This window comes from Fistularia commersonii, chromosome 19 (assembly GCF_037954325.1).
Source record: "Fistularia commersonii isolate RoL2024-O1a breed Wild chromosome 19, RoL_Fcom_v1.0, whole genome shotgun sequence".
Classification (NCBI taxonomy): Eukaryota; Metazoa; Chordata; class Actinopteri; order Syngnathiformes; family Fistulariidae; genus Fistularia; species Fistularia commersonii.
In genome coordinates, this window is record NC_141302.1 from 4,734,183 (window position 1) to 4,748,681 (window position 14,499).

Sequence of the window (14,499 nt, forward strand, 5' to 3'; positions counted from 1 at the left end):
GGAGACACTCTTGCGAGAAGTCCTGGAAACTCCGCCGGAGCAGTAGCCGGGGGGGGTTAGTCTAAGCCGCAGACACCAGATAAATGCTATTGGTTTAGCCTTCGAGGTAGCCATTAGTCTCCGGGTGGGGCGGCAAACAAAAGGGACAGGAAGCAGTCAAAGCGGTCAACCTCCCCCACCCGCCCGAGCGCGTGGAAACAGGTGTGCCCCCGCCGCATTTGTTCAAAGGGTTAATCTGTTTTGTAAGCCCCTGTTGAGAGGAAGAAAAAGAAAAAGAAAATAACTCACCTGGCTCGGACCCGTCACGTCCACGCCACATTTACCGTCATTGTTTGGTTAAAGTGTCACGTTACTTGACTCCCGATTGTGTCGCCTGATGTGTTTTGGCTCTCGGGCAATCGTGTCTATTGTGGTTTAAATGGAGGCCTCATGACGGACGCTTTGTTTTTTGTTTTTTTTTTTTCCCCTTGCAAGAAGTCATGCTTAGGCTCGCCGGAGCTGTGTGCATCGTCTTTGTCAAGGTGATTGGAGCATTTAAACTGTTTCAAAAGACGGCCGCTGTGGCTGAACGCCAAATAACCCCCAGGTAAAACAATGACAAAAAAAAAACATTCATGGGTGTGTGTGTGTGAGAAAACAGGCACTAACAACCAGGCGGACTGAAGTTCCGAACTTGGCGATGACAGAAAGGGACCGAGGTAAAATTCGTCAAACCACTGTGCTCAACCAGACACAGCTAACGGTTCAAATTGCTATTCGGGGCAAGGAAATAAAAAAAAAGGCCTGCGTCAAAAATAATACCAAGTGGTTTAATTCGCTCACGACGTCTAATTTCAGGGTTTTGGCGTGACTTGGAAATTCTCATATCCCCAGATGGGTGAAAATGGAGAGACGAACAATGACGAAGTGTAAGGGAGATCAATTATTTATGAGAAGGGACCGGACACTCATGTATTTTCTTAATATGTATATATATATACATATGTATTCTGCATTTCATTGCATTCGCCTTGGTCGGATGGTTATGCATAGGAACGGTTGGGATGCACGCATCTCTTGTGAGCTGAGAGACAGAGCAGCCCTTAAATGGGTCAACAATGTGTAAGCAAGCAGCTTCACATTCACAAGTGAGAGCGCAAACACTGGCGGGTTGCACACACACTTGAGTGCAAAATGCCCCTTTTTTTTTTTTTTTTTTCCTTTCTTTATACACACGCATGCACAAACCGTGGCGATTTCACGGGTACGCGGACGGACCGGCGGATGTTTGTCTTAAGTAGGGGTGAGAGCTTGGCCCTCATAAAACATGTATGGTACTAATGCTGAGCATTATGTGAATGTCTTGCCCTGCGGTCGCCAGGGGAAACAAGTTCCAATGGACTAAATGGACGAGCTTTTGTTAAAAAAAAAGAAAAAAAAGAAAAAAAAGGCTCAGAAAATGCATTAAGTCACACACAACGCCGCCGTGGTTTGGACGGAAACCCCCCCCAACCTCCCCGCTCTCTGTTCAGACGTCTGAGGAAACCACAGGAGGATTGTCCAGAGCAAGATAATGAGCGTGTTTTCATTCCCAGCAATATTTACTTGCGTTTATAATCATTCATCAACACGTATATACTCATATAAACTCATATATGACAGACAATTATAGAGTTCATGGGCATGTGTCTGAAAATAACCAATCCAAAGGTGTGTAATAATATTCATGATAAGAATATGGAGATGTTATTCACCATTTTAATGGGTAAAAGAGCAAACTGCACAAAGTCGACATGGCGTGCGTGAGCATCGCGTCGAAGATGCAGGATTTTTTATTTGTCGGGGAGTTTTCTTGATTTTTTTTTTTTTTTTTTTTTGTGTGTCCCCGAGGCCCGTCTTCTTCGGGGGGGGGTGAAAGGTCACGATGTGTAAATCTTAACGCGACCGGGGCACAGCGAGACGGCTCGCTTCTTTAAAAAAAAAAAAAAAAAAAAGCTTTCTCGTTCGTTTGTCTGTCGTATGAGACACGTTAAGTGCGTCCTCAAATATAAAAAGTGAGAGAGGGAACGAGGAAAAGAGCGGAAGGATAATCCCTCCCCCCTCCTCCGCCCCTCTTTCCCATTGTTACGTGCTTTCATCTATTTTTATAAGGCGAAGAGCGGAGAGGCAAAAGAGGGGTAGAATATGGAGGGGGAAGTAAAAATATGTTCCAGTCGTCCGTTGACTCGCCGCTGAGAATACGAAGCATCGCGGCTTGGGTTCATATGTGTCCGCGGGCGAACCGTGGGTACGGAGATATACGATATACACACAAATACACTCGCACTTCCTCTCTCAGCCAGTATTGATCTGCAACCCTAACTCTGGAATACTTTTCAAAAAAAAAAAAAAAAAAAATTAAGGCTGTTTGTTGTCTCGATTTTCTATGATATATTTGCAAATTTTTGATACATTATAACTGCTTATCGTTTTTTTTCTCGTAACATCCAGTGGACGCAGAACTCGTCAGCGAGGCTTTCAATGCTAATGTTGGTAATGCTAATCTGCGAAAAAAATGTGGAGTGATGAGCAAGCAAAGGACGCTTGCATTTTCAGTGTTTGGCCAATTGTTTTGTGTTTCCTTTCATAAATTTTGGACGCAATGAATAAAATAGACAGCTTTCGGGAGAGAGGAGAAACATCTTCAAGGGAAGTCCAGTTGCCACAAGAAGATTTTGACAAGAATGACCCATGAGCTAGAATCTCCATAGACATAATCTGGAAAATGTATTTTATCATTGTGTTGGTTTTTAGTGAGAATGCAGTTTGAAAAGCTGATAGAGATTTTTATTTCATTTTTTTTTTTTTGATTAATTATTTTTGTATTTTTTTATTCATTAATTTTTTTTAATTTTATTTATTACATATTTCTGCAGTAGTGTAAGTCAAAGAAGAGTGTGTCCATACTACTCTCCTTCGCAACAGTTTTGACACATTAATAGCATCTAGCTACGTCTCGGAGTGATGCCCCACCCCGATTAAGGGCAAACTTGTTGTCAAAGTCTTGAATAATACCAACTAATTGGTATTAATTAGCGGTATCAGCTGCGGCTGCTGGCAGAATGAGGGGTTTCCTGACAAAATCCCTTCTCAGACACGATGCCAGTTTACCGCCATGCCTGCTGGAGACGGAGCGCATCAAGCTGTTCCCTAAATAGCCGCGCGCAGGCGAAGCACCAGACGAAGGCGCGTCAGGACTACGCTGGATTTCATGCATTCCTGTAATTGGCCTGTTTATTACCAACGTATTTCAATAGGTTGCGGGAAACAGTTTGCAAACTCGGTAAATGTCAAAGGCCGGAGCTCCTGACGGGGCCAGATGTAACGCATTCATGGCGCGTAATATCAACACGGTGGAGCCCGGAGCGCTCGGCTCGGCCCGTGCACGACACCGACGGAAATATGTACACAATTTGCAATTCCTTCGCAAAAGGTCAGAAGCGGTGTCACTGTTTATATTCAGAATGAAGTGCATGGAAATGGAAGGGTAGAGTTTGACCAAATTTGGTGAAAAAGCGACACAGAGGAATGCGCACTGGCTCCCAGCAGGTAACATCTGGTTCCAGTTGGCCGAGGTGTGTTTGCCAGAAAATGTCGTGTTTTATTGGAAAAAGTTGAGTAACTGGATATTATTATTATTATTTTTTTTTTTTTTTTCATTATTCATTCATTTTGTCGTGAAGCAGCAATTTTCACGTGTCAGAATGATTTACACATAGCATGTTTTTTTTTTTTTTTGGAAGTGTGAAAGATTGTTGTGCAGGAGAAAATAGAGCCTGCGGTTACTATGCATGGTCTACGTTGTGAGCACATGAGGCGAAGTGTGCTTTTTCTTTTTGTTTTCTTTTTTTTTTTTTTTTTTTTTGCAAATACATGAAAAGAGACCCGGCTTGTTGTCATCCCGGAGAACGTGTGACGTCTGAATTCTATTTGCTGCCACTCCATCAGATTCTATAGAGTGACAACAAGGGAAAAAAAAAAAACAAAAACACTCACAAACAAACTAAAACCAAGAACGCCATTTTTGTTGTCAGTGTTATTCTCAGCTTGATGTTTGCATGCCCGCTGCATACGCAGATACGTGCTTGCACGTATGCGTGTGTCTTCTTGCGAGGGTCTTACCTGACGTTCGACCTGCATTTAAGGGTTTCAGAAAATTAGTTTCAATATTGATTCTCTAGTTCTCTGGTTTCCTCCCACAATCCAAAAACATGCTCTACCTCAGGGGTCTCAGACCCGCGGCCGCGGACCAATTGCACCCCTCAGAACAATATTTTTGGCCCCTTGCCTCAAATCATGCATCTGCGGGTTTTATACAGTGGATTTAAAAAAAATAAAAATAAAAAATAGGCAAGGAGAAAATTCTAAAGTAATTTTGCAATGTATTTTTGGCTCAAAAATTGAAATCGAAATGGTTTTTTGATGAAAATCTAGTAACATTGTCAATCTTTTCTTTTCCTATTTCTGTAAAAACCACAAAAAAAAAAAAAGAACGGGCAAAATTAAAAAGATTGATTAAGTAACGCCACTTTTAGCCTTGAAAACATTATACGTCCTCTTATACATGCTACCAATAAATTTTCTAATTAATTCGAGTGGCACATTTTCCCACAGTGACAAGATTTTCTCTTTTAACTCAACAATATTTTAGGGTGTAATTCCATCAATTCTTTTGTAAAATTCATTGAAATTCATCATGTATTTTTCAGGGGAACAGTTCATTACACATAAGGATTTTTATAATTTACCTCCTTTACACTAAAACAAAGGAAAAATTGGGACTTAGTGTTACTTCTAGGTGTTGGTTTTACTGGTCATCTTGACATCAAATTAAGCCGTTTGCGGTTCCCGGACCGAAATGAGTTTGACTCCCCTGCTCTACCTTCATCGAGCCCCTAAATTACCAAAACGTGTGGATGAGAGTGTGAACGCTTGTACGTCTCTATAGGATGTGTGAACGAGAGTTGAATTGTTGTCCGTCTCTCTGTGTGTCCTTGTGATTGGTTGAACCCTGCCTCTTGCCCAATCACAGCATCAATGCTACCCCGAGTACACGATAAGCGTCATAGATAATGAATGAAAAAACAAAAATCGCTCCACGATTTGCCGACGTTTCGGCTCAGGCGGCGAGGAGTGACCGGTCGGCTTGGATTTGAAGGTTCCCGGTTCCAGAGTTCCTGCAGAGATGGCGCCGAACCCCTGACCGTTGCTTCCCGTAGGACGAAACGCAGGGGAGCGATTTCCGCGAAGGGATTTGCAAAGTATTCGAAAATTCCAAAACCCCTGACGTGGCGGGGATTACACGCCTCCCGCAACCTTCGCTCCTCATCTCCATCGGAACATCCAAAAAAAAAAGTCGACGGGACGGGTTTTGTGACGGAACGGCTCCGGGGTTAGAGAAGACTACAAGGAGTGGGAGGAGGTGGAGACCGAGAGAGGCGGCGAGGAGGAGGGAAAACAAGCAGAAGACAGAGTGCCTTGTGGGGGCGGCGGAACGGAGGGAGTGGAGGGCCGGGGGTTTTGGCTGAGCGCCTTGGAGGTGTTTAATTGTCTTCATTGACGACCGCCCCATCAGTCCCTTGCCAAACACACCTGACACACACACACACAAGCGGGAATGGCGATATCTGGTGAGAAGGGAGGAGAGGGGGAAGAAAACGAAAGAAATAGAAAGGGGGGTTTTGGGGGGGGGGGGGGCGCATTCCAAATGAACAGCTGTCGGAGAAAGCGATTTTATTCCGAACATAACAAACGCCCGTGCCATTTGAAGACACGCCAAATTGCGAGTCGCTGCTTCGTTGCACCTAAAAAGGCACAAAATGCACACGGCGGTGTGTGTGACTGTAGGCCCTCATTGAAAAAACAGTCGCGTCTCTGCAGCGCCATGAAAAACCGTTCTGCTCTCTTTTTTTTTTTTTTTTTCTTTTTTTTTTTTCCCGCGCTCTCTCTCTCTTTCTCTCTGTCTCTTTCTCCGCTGCGAGCGCTCTCCCTCTTGCTCGTGCACGATCAACCGAGCATCCACGTAGCGGGGCGCGACGTGGAAGAGGCCACCATCTTTGAAGTGACGACGTATACGCTTGGAAACAATGCGACCACATTGCTTGAAGATGTTAAGTGGGCTTTAGTTAACTGTACGTGACATTAACACCACGATGTGTGTGTTTGTGTGTGTGTGGGGGGGGGGGTTGTCAGAGTGTGTTTTCTGTCCTCAGTCCCTTTTCCATCTTCACCAGTAGAGAGACCTACTTTCTTCACAAAGATGGGGTTTCAAAAGGACTGGCTAAACTTGTTTTTGATCGGTGTGTGTGTGTGTGTGTGTGTGTGTGTGACTTTAACACAAAATGGTCGTGATTGCATCACAAATGTTTTTTTTTTTTTTTTTGGCTCGTTTTTATCTCTGCCAGGAGTGGGTGTCATCCTACCTCAACTAACACAAAACACCGAATCATCAATTCCATTATCCGCATTCAGCTGCCTCAACATGTGTGTGTGTGTGCATCTATGATTGAATGTAAGAGTGGATTGGTGCTGCAAAGCATGACACAAGAAACACTCTACATTCTTATACATGTCTATTTAAAGATTTATAATTGGCACCTACTCTTCTTTTTTTTTGTTTCCTTATTTTATACGTGTTTTTCTCTATTACAAATAATTTGTCCCTGAGACGGTGCATCTCCTTTCGGATACAATGGAGATGAATAGATTTGGATTTGCGCTTATAAGACGACAGCCGCTTGAAATTCCAGTAAAGAGAAAAAAAAAAGCGAAAAAATAAACAGGAGCTCTGAATCATTTGAAGTTATGTTGACTCAAGATGTATTTTTGTGGAATTATTTTTGACTCTCTTTGGTTTCGGTTAATGACGCGGGAATAACACATCCTACCGATATAATCCAATGGAAATTTTCCAAAGAGCTGCGAGAATTTGCTAGCTTCGGCCAGGGTTTTATCTCAAGATTTCGTAATCCTACACCGGAGCAGATATTGCACAAGTTTAATTGCGGCACGTCGGGAGAGTTAAATCTTCGCCGAGCGGGCTTCCCACTGCATTTGCGCCCATGCGGAGAGGCGGAGAAGAGAGGACGACCGGCTTGTGGACGTGATACCGGCGCTGTGATTTGAATACCTGCCTGCTCCAGCTGAGCGGTGATCAATCATCTCTCTGTCGAACGCCACTCCCTGCTGGCAACTTTCTCCACGCGTGTTAAACCCTCCCTCTTTCTTCCTCCTCCCCGTTAGCGTCTCACCCTCTTTGTCTTTCCCGTGTTTTAATTAATTTTGGCTCGGCGTCTCCTTTTCCTTTACTTCCCCCGTCTCTCTCTCTCTCTCTCTCTCTCACCTCACATCCCTCCATCTGTTCTTGAGTGTGTTATTCATCTTCTCTCTTTCTGTCTTTTCCTTCTATCAGTGCTTTCCCTCACGTTATCGCGCCGGGTACCTCCTATCTCGTCCGCTGTTCCCTTTTCCAGGGGATGTCGGGGGGGGGGGGGAGGAGACGTGAGACATGAGGGAGGACGGATGGAAACAAATGGTGAAGGTCTGCAAACATCTCCTCTGCATCCAAAAACACTCGTTAGCTTTTTTTTTTTTTTTTTTTTAAAAAAAACAACACTATGTTTTATTGATTATTATATCCTCCGTTCCCCATCCCGGTGACAAGTTTCAGATTAACATCGCAGTGTTTACACACATGAACTGTGACCTTGGGGAGGTTGACGGAGGAGGAGGAGGAGGAGGAGCGTCCGTAACGCACTGATTGATAGCCGAGTGCCTCCCGCCGGATGATTTTTCACTAAGCTGCTCTCTGCTGGATAAAGATAGGCTCGCGGCTGATCGTCTAGCAGACAAACGCGCACACACACACACACACACACACACACCCAGTGCCCGCGCACCCCCCCCCCATCAAGTCGGGGGGAAATCAGACCTAAGATGAGCGCCGCCGCAGCCGCGCCATGCCGCTCTTGAAATATGAATGGTTTTAATTAAACAAACTCGCTTTGCCATCTGGCCCTACAATCGCGCTCGCCTAATTAACAGAGATGCACACAAACACGTAAAAAATTTTTTAAAAAATAAAAACGCTTGTTATTAGCCCAGCCGACGGCGTTCCAACGGTCGTCGCTTCGGAAACGGAAAAATCCAGCAACAACAACAACAACAACAACAATGAAGTGATCAAGTGACGTGCTTCAGAGCGTTGGGAAATGATGCAGTGTCTCATTCCTCTGGATAACAGTGCTTGCGTGTGTGTGTGAGTGTGTGTGTGTATGTGTGTGTGTGTGTGTGTGTGTGTGTGACGATCAAGGGTGAAAACGGCTGCTGGAGGTGATTTGTTACTGACCAAGACTGTGTACATTTGGCCTCAAACATCTGTATGTCAATGTATGTTTTCTTACATTGACAGAAAGATGGATTTGGCATGTGTGTGTGTGTGTGTGTGTGTCAGTTGGCTTCGTGGCAGCCAAAGTAACAGAAACGCAAGAGGCCTGGTTTGGTCGCGACCTGACACACTTGCACCTTTCTTCTAAATAAAGCCACATGTGAGCCAACAGAAAGCCCTCGGCGATGTTGATGAACAATTATTATTTTGCCCTTTAGCCTGGATATATTCTTCTACCTGCCCTTGTGTTTGATGCGAGAAGGTGAAGGTCGCTCACTTTGCGTTTTTCTGTCAGCTCGCTCGCCATTCGACTGCTAAGCATTTGACAATTTAATGACAACTGATAATTGTATGCACACATTGTATGGCAATTTAATGCACTTTGGATCAAATAGGTAAATCCTTGGAAACATGTCCCGCTGCAACAGGCCCACACACACACACACACACACACACACACACACACACACACACACACACATAGAGCGACTTCATTGCTCCACTCCATTCATGATGAAAAGGACGACACGGTAGCCCAACCCAACCACCCGTATTTTGAAAATATACTTGAATTAACACTATAAGAATCCGGGAAATAAAACAAAATAAATAAATGAAACACCATCCCCTTGGCGATGTGGGGATCAATATCAGAACGTGAGTCTTTGACCCGGGTATAACACTGAATATGGAAGGGGCTCTTTTGACATCCGTAATGGCCTAATCGGTTGTTTGCATCCAAACACTCAGAGTTTATGAATATCTGATGAGCGTACGGGTACGCTTATGAATAAGTGAGAGGCCCAGCTGCGCATCAAAACAGGATCGGGACTTCACAGAGTCTTCCGTATGGTGTAGCTAAATGTTACGCGGTCGCGCAGAGTTTCAGCGTGTTTATACTCGGATCTGAAAAAGACAACGAAAATGTTTGAATGCGGGGTTAGATGAACAAGTAAGGGAACATCTGTAAAGACACAGAAGGTTGTCGATACGCATCTGGCTGCTTTGCAGCGGGTCAAGATTGTGCCGATCCCCCCCGGCGCGCCCCCGTTCTGCTTAGTCCCATAAGATGATTGAAAAAGTTTTTCTATTATTTTTACTTTTTTTTTTTTTTTTTTTTTTTTGATAATCCCGCTAGAACAAAGTCCACCAATAGAAATAATAAAGTTGGAAACCTGACCTTGATGAAGGAGATAGGAAACAAAAAAAAAAAAACAAAACACGGTCCCTCGGCACATCTGTGACTGGTGGAAGGATGAAGGGCGGCAGGAGGAGGAGTGCAACAAACAGTGTGTGTCTGCATTGTCTTCACTTGTGTTTGTCTGGGTTTGATTACGTTTGTATTTGTGTGTGTGTGTGTGTTCGGGAGGGGGTGCTTGCGTGCGTGCACTCATGTGTGTGAGACAAACAGCTGCGGCGTGGAACCATTGTTCCTGCACATTGTGCGAACATCGATTGACGACTACCAAGTCCAGGCTGGAAAAAGCACGGAATCAAAAGGGGGGCATTAGCCTTTGTCCAGCCCAACACAGAGCGTCTCGAAGTCAATCGGCAATACGGTGGAGAAAAGAGGTAAATAAATGAATAAAATAAAACAAGAATCTCATTTTCGACTCGGACGGTCGGCCCCTCACACAAACACGCGCCACTGTCGATCACAACCGCAACAGGCACCGCCCAACTCTTTTTTTTTTTTTTTCCCTGTTGCTTCAGATGCTGCGCGGGATTTGAAACAAGGTCTTAAAAACGCTCCGATTGCAATTCATGAGTCGCGGTACGCACATAAATGCTCGCAATTACCTGTTGCTAATGGCGCCCGTGCCGATAGTGAGCAACACAGTAAGCCATCTGCCGACTCTCCGTCTCCCCGATCCCTCGTAACACCCCTAATTTAGTGATAGGCTTTGTAAGGTGGGAATGCGGTTACAGCGTCGCCCGCCTTTTCTCCGCCCGCAAAACAACAGGGAGGGGCTAATGAGTACGGTTAGCACGCCACCCATCCCGGAGGCCAGAGCAGTTAGCCAATATTTGCCCTAACCTTAGATGACTGCGTTTGCTTTACTCTTAGGTATTTAGCCGATGCCCTTATCAAGGTTGAGCAAGCATAAGTCGGCATGCAGGGGCTCGGTGTCTTCCTCTAGGACACTTTAGGAGGAAATGTATAGAGAGCCAAGAACAATTAAAGTCTCTAAAACCACAAGGCTACCCCGCGGGAATTTATAGGCTTGGAATTGCATAAATGCAACACTAAGTTGTAGTACTTGGAATTTGCTCTGAGGTTTTGGGAAAAAAAAAAAAAAGTAAAAATATGCAGTACAACAAAGCCTGACATGTATTTATTCTGCTCAGATCTCACTTTGAGAGCTACACACACACACACACACACACACACACTAGCCTCCTGATCTCACTCAAGATAGTGGGCAGCAGCGAGGATGCTGTCTCTCCAGGATGGAGACAGATCCTTGACATGACCTTGTGTCTGTTCCTCCAAAAAAAAAAAAAAAAAAAAATCTTTTAAACTCTTGTGTTCTTTCCAAAAGTACCTTCTGAAGCAGGAAATATATTTAAAAGTTAAAAGCAAAGTAGGAACAATAGTTTACCATCCACATTTGCCCTTTTTAAGTTTTTTCCGGTAGAAGGCCGCTGATGATGATGATATATTTTAAACTACCTGCTTCTGCTTTGGATCGTCTCGGTCCGTACGAAGGCCACGTTCTGAAAGAGCTCGTCTCTGACAGCCGGGTTACCGTGGATACGTTGTTCGCAAGCGTCCGAATCTGCGATGTTATGCAAAACTACAAAATTGGACAAATCAGTACAAAAAAAAAAAAAAGCCGGCGTTGGAATGCTAAAGCTTTGCAATGACCAACAGATGGACGACTTCCTTGTACGTTTAAAGACGATTCATTGACCTTCATTGACCTTGTCAATGAGGAGGGGGACGGGTAATGCAAATATTATTAAATATACAGCGCTCCACCCTGTCTTCAGAAAGCGTGTAAAGCCGTCTTTGGCTCCACCAATGAATGGACGAGGGCGCCCTGGATCCATCGTGTAGACTTTGGAATTGTTTTTCAGTGCTACTTCTAGTTAGGCATGGCTCCAAACTCCTCTTCTGTCAAGTACTACTACACACACACACACGCACGCACGCAGCACAAAAACGTACAAATCTTTTTTATATGTTGACTTTGGTAAACAAGCTATTAAAAAGTACTACCTCTACAAAAAACCCATTGACTCCAATGAGTCCATCAAGGCTGCGATGCTGCTTCTAACTTTCGTCAACAGACAAATAACCTCATCATTCATTCATATGAGCTTCGAGCCGAACACACACACACGCCGTTTAGAAGGAGTCTCCTAATTCCGTCGGGGTAATAACCTCCCGCCGTTACTCCTCCCCATTTACGAGAAATCCCGAGAACACTGTGAACGGTATAGGATTACCCGGGCGATCTAGCTCCCGTTGAAGTTAAAAGCGAGAAGTTGGGTAAAATCCGATGAGGATCGTAAAGAGGTCGGGGAAAAGAAAGACACGGACTATAAAAGAAAGGAAGATGATTTGAACGGTTTACCGAAAAAGTAAAGATCGACTGCGAACGGTAGCCTGGTGCGGGTCCTGGTCGGTCGGTCCTAAACGTCGGTTTACGATAAACCCGAGGCCTGGTTTTTCTGTAATATCTTCTGCAACCCCCGCATCCTAAACTCCTAAAACTATATGATACCAGCTAATCCACTGGTTTAACTAATGCCAAAAATATTCAAACGCCTTAAGAAATGCTTATTTGAGAAGACTGCCATCTCCTTGACTTATGACGTGAATTCTTTAGGCTCTGTGTGTGTCTGTGTGTGTGTGTGTGCCCATGTGTGTGTATATGTAAGTTCCCTGTGTCTTATCGGTTTTCTAAATCTCCTTTCAGTGTTTGCCCCTACCATTTTCCATGTGCTCTGCCTCACCGACACTGCCATCCGGCGTTGTCCTCTCGTAGCTGTCCTCGGGCAGGGAAAGGGCGCCCAGCCGGGGGCCCGATGAACTCTTGCTGCTCGGCGTCTCCGACTCATCCAGGCCGCTGTCGTAGCAGCTCTGCAGCGATCCCTGCTGGTGAGGGTCCTGGGGCTGGCTCACCACCGAGAAGGTCACTCGGCGAAACGGCTACAAGAGAAACCAAATTGCTGGGGGTCACTATCAAAGGGACTGTTTGAATTTATCTTTCTTTTTTTTTTTTTTTTGTAATTTTTCAATTCAGATTCTTTGGATTTCAAAAAAATGGAAATAGGTTGGGGGGGCGGGAGTGGTGGAGGGCGAGGACAGGGACGGCCGAATCCCCGAGGAGTCGAAGAGGCTCGCAAGCGAGAGTTGCGGGACGGAGCCGCCGCTAATTCTCGATTCCCTTCCCCGAATCCAGCCATAAGATACATGGCCTCATCTGCTCCGTTGCAATAGCAAAGACATTTTTTTTTTTTTTTTTTTATTACCAGATACATAACCTTCAATGGAAGGTACAGTAAGTGCAAGGCTCGAAGGAAAAAAAAAAAAAAAAGCAGCTGGCTCACCGGCGTGTTAAACAAGGACGGAAGGGTGCGCCGGCCTCGTCCATTTATTTATTTGTCCACGATAAAGAGGACAAGGTGAACAAGACTTTGCCTCCGCGGGACGTCGGATTTCTGGCGCCACGGTTAGCGCGGAGGCAACACGCACGCACGTGCACACGCGCGTGCAAAAGAGGGTTTCGCTAGATGAGCCGCGGGTTCAGGCTGTCAATATGTGTAGTTTGCTCCGAGACATTATTGAGCAGTGTCAGTGACTTAAGCAGTAACGGAGCATTTCATTAAAGCGGAGGCCTCTTCCTCTCTTTCTCAGTTCGGATCCTTCGCTGTCTCCGTCTCCACGCGGGCTATCAATTCCCGTCTCTGGCTTGTGCAAAGGTGGTGTCGGAGAGAGAGGGGTAATGAAAGAGGGAGAATACGCACGAGGCGCGGAATGAAAGACTAGACTTTGTCATTACCAGAATAAATGGCATAACAAATAGCTAATGCCATTCATTAATTAGATACAAACACTCTCCTCGGTCGCTGTACAACCGCTCCTCCCGCCCTGAGACGGACCTCATCGCCGGCTCCGCCGCCGCTTGTTCTATCTTTCCGCGCTAAATTAACATTTTTAAATGAGAAGCCGCTTTCTGTCTCGCCCGCCCTCTCGGGTGCATTGGTTCCTGGGTTCCCGAGTCAAACGATTTACCGGCGACTGAACGGTTGAGGCGATATCGGTCTCGTAACCGACGACCGATCGGAAAGCCGAACACTGAGCCGTTATTGAGGGATCGTTACGTATGAAAACATGTCGACCGCCTGGGAAAATAGGTGATATATGCAACAAATACGCAATCAAGCACATGTGGAATTGAGTTTTCCGGTGTTGGCAGGTCGGCCAAGAAAGCCAGTGTAAATCACACCGGTACTAAATATTATTATTATCGTTATCATTAATTCGGGAAACCCAATGGTGGTTAGCACTTTACACCTCACAGCGATATGGTTCCCGGTTCAATTCCGACTTTTCCGTGTGGACTTCTGCGCAGCATGTTTCTTCCAGGTTATCCGGTCCGAAAACACACAGCGGGGTCACCGAGACCCCAAATTGCTCAGACGTGTGAATAAGAGAGTGATTAGTTTGTTTTATGCCTCTATAGGATGTGAGAATAACCAAGCGAATAGTTGTATGTCTCTATTTGACATGTGAATGACAGCTAATGGTCGTATGTCTGTATACGAGGTGGTCGACAGGGCGAACGCCATCTCTCGACCAATGACGGCTGGGATAGCCTCCTAACTGCAGGACGAGTCGATAATGGATGAGCGAACGGTATTATTAGCATTATTATTATTTCCCACAAGCCACCGGGGGGGAGGAAGGAAAGGGCTTCCTTTAGTTGTGTCTGTGAAGAAATTTGCATTTATTTAAATATTTGCACTTGGTTCGCTTTCCCTGGCTGGCTGACGAACACAGCAATCTGGGCAATAAATCATGTTTCCGTGTAATTACAATCAACACTCAACAAATGAATTGGTATAAATATTCATGCAAATTC

The 14,499-nt window shown here is 45.1% G+C and overlaps 1 protein-coding gene across 5 annotated transcripts in view; it reads right to left on the reverse strand.

Moving 5' to 3' along the window:
* Positions 1-14,499, reverse strand: part of pcdh7b (protocadherin 7b) — a 117,238-nt gene that overhangs the window by 47,059 nt on the left and 55,680 nt on the right. For 2 of the 5 annotated variants that reach the window (XM_086166520.1, XM_086166524.1), the window contains exon 2: positions 12,344-12,563. The exons of 2 other annotated variants lie outside the window; for them this stretch is intronic. In XM_086166520.1, the coding sequence (XP_086022646.1) occupies positions 12,344-12,563 (220 nt within the window). The remainder of the gene's footprint in view (positions 1-12,343; positions 12,564-14,499) is intronic. One more of the 5 variants, XM_086166521.1, reaches the window with a different exon arrangement.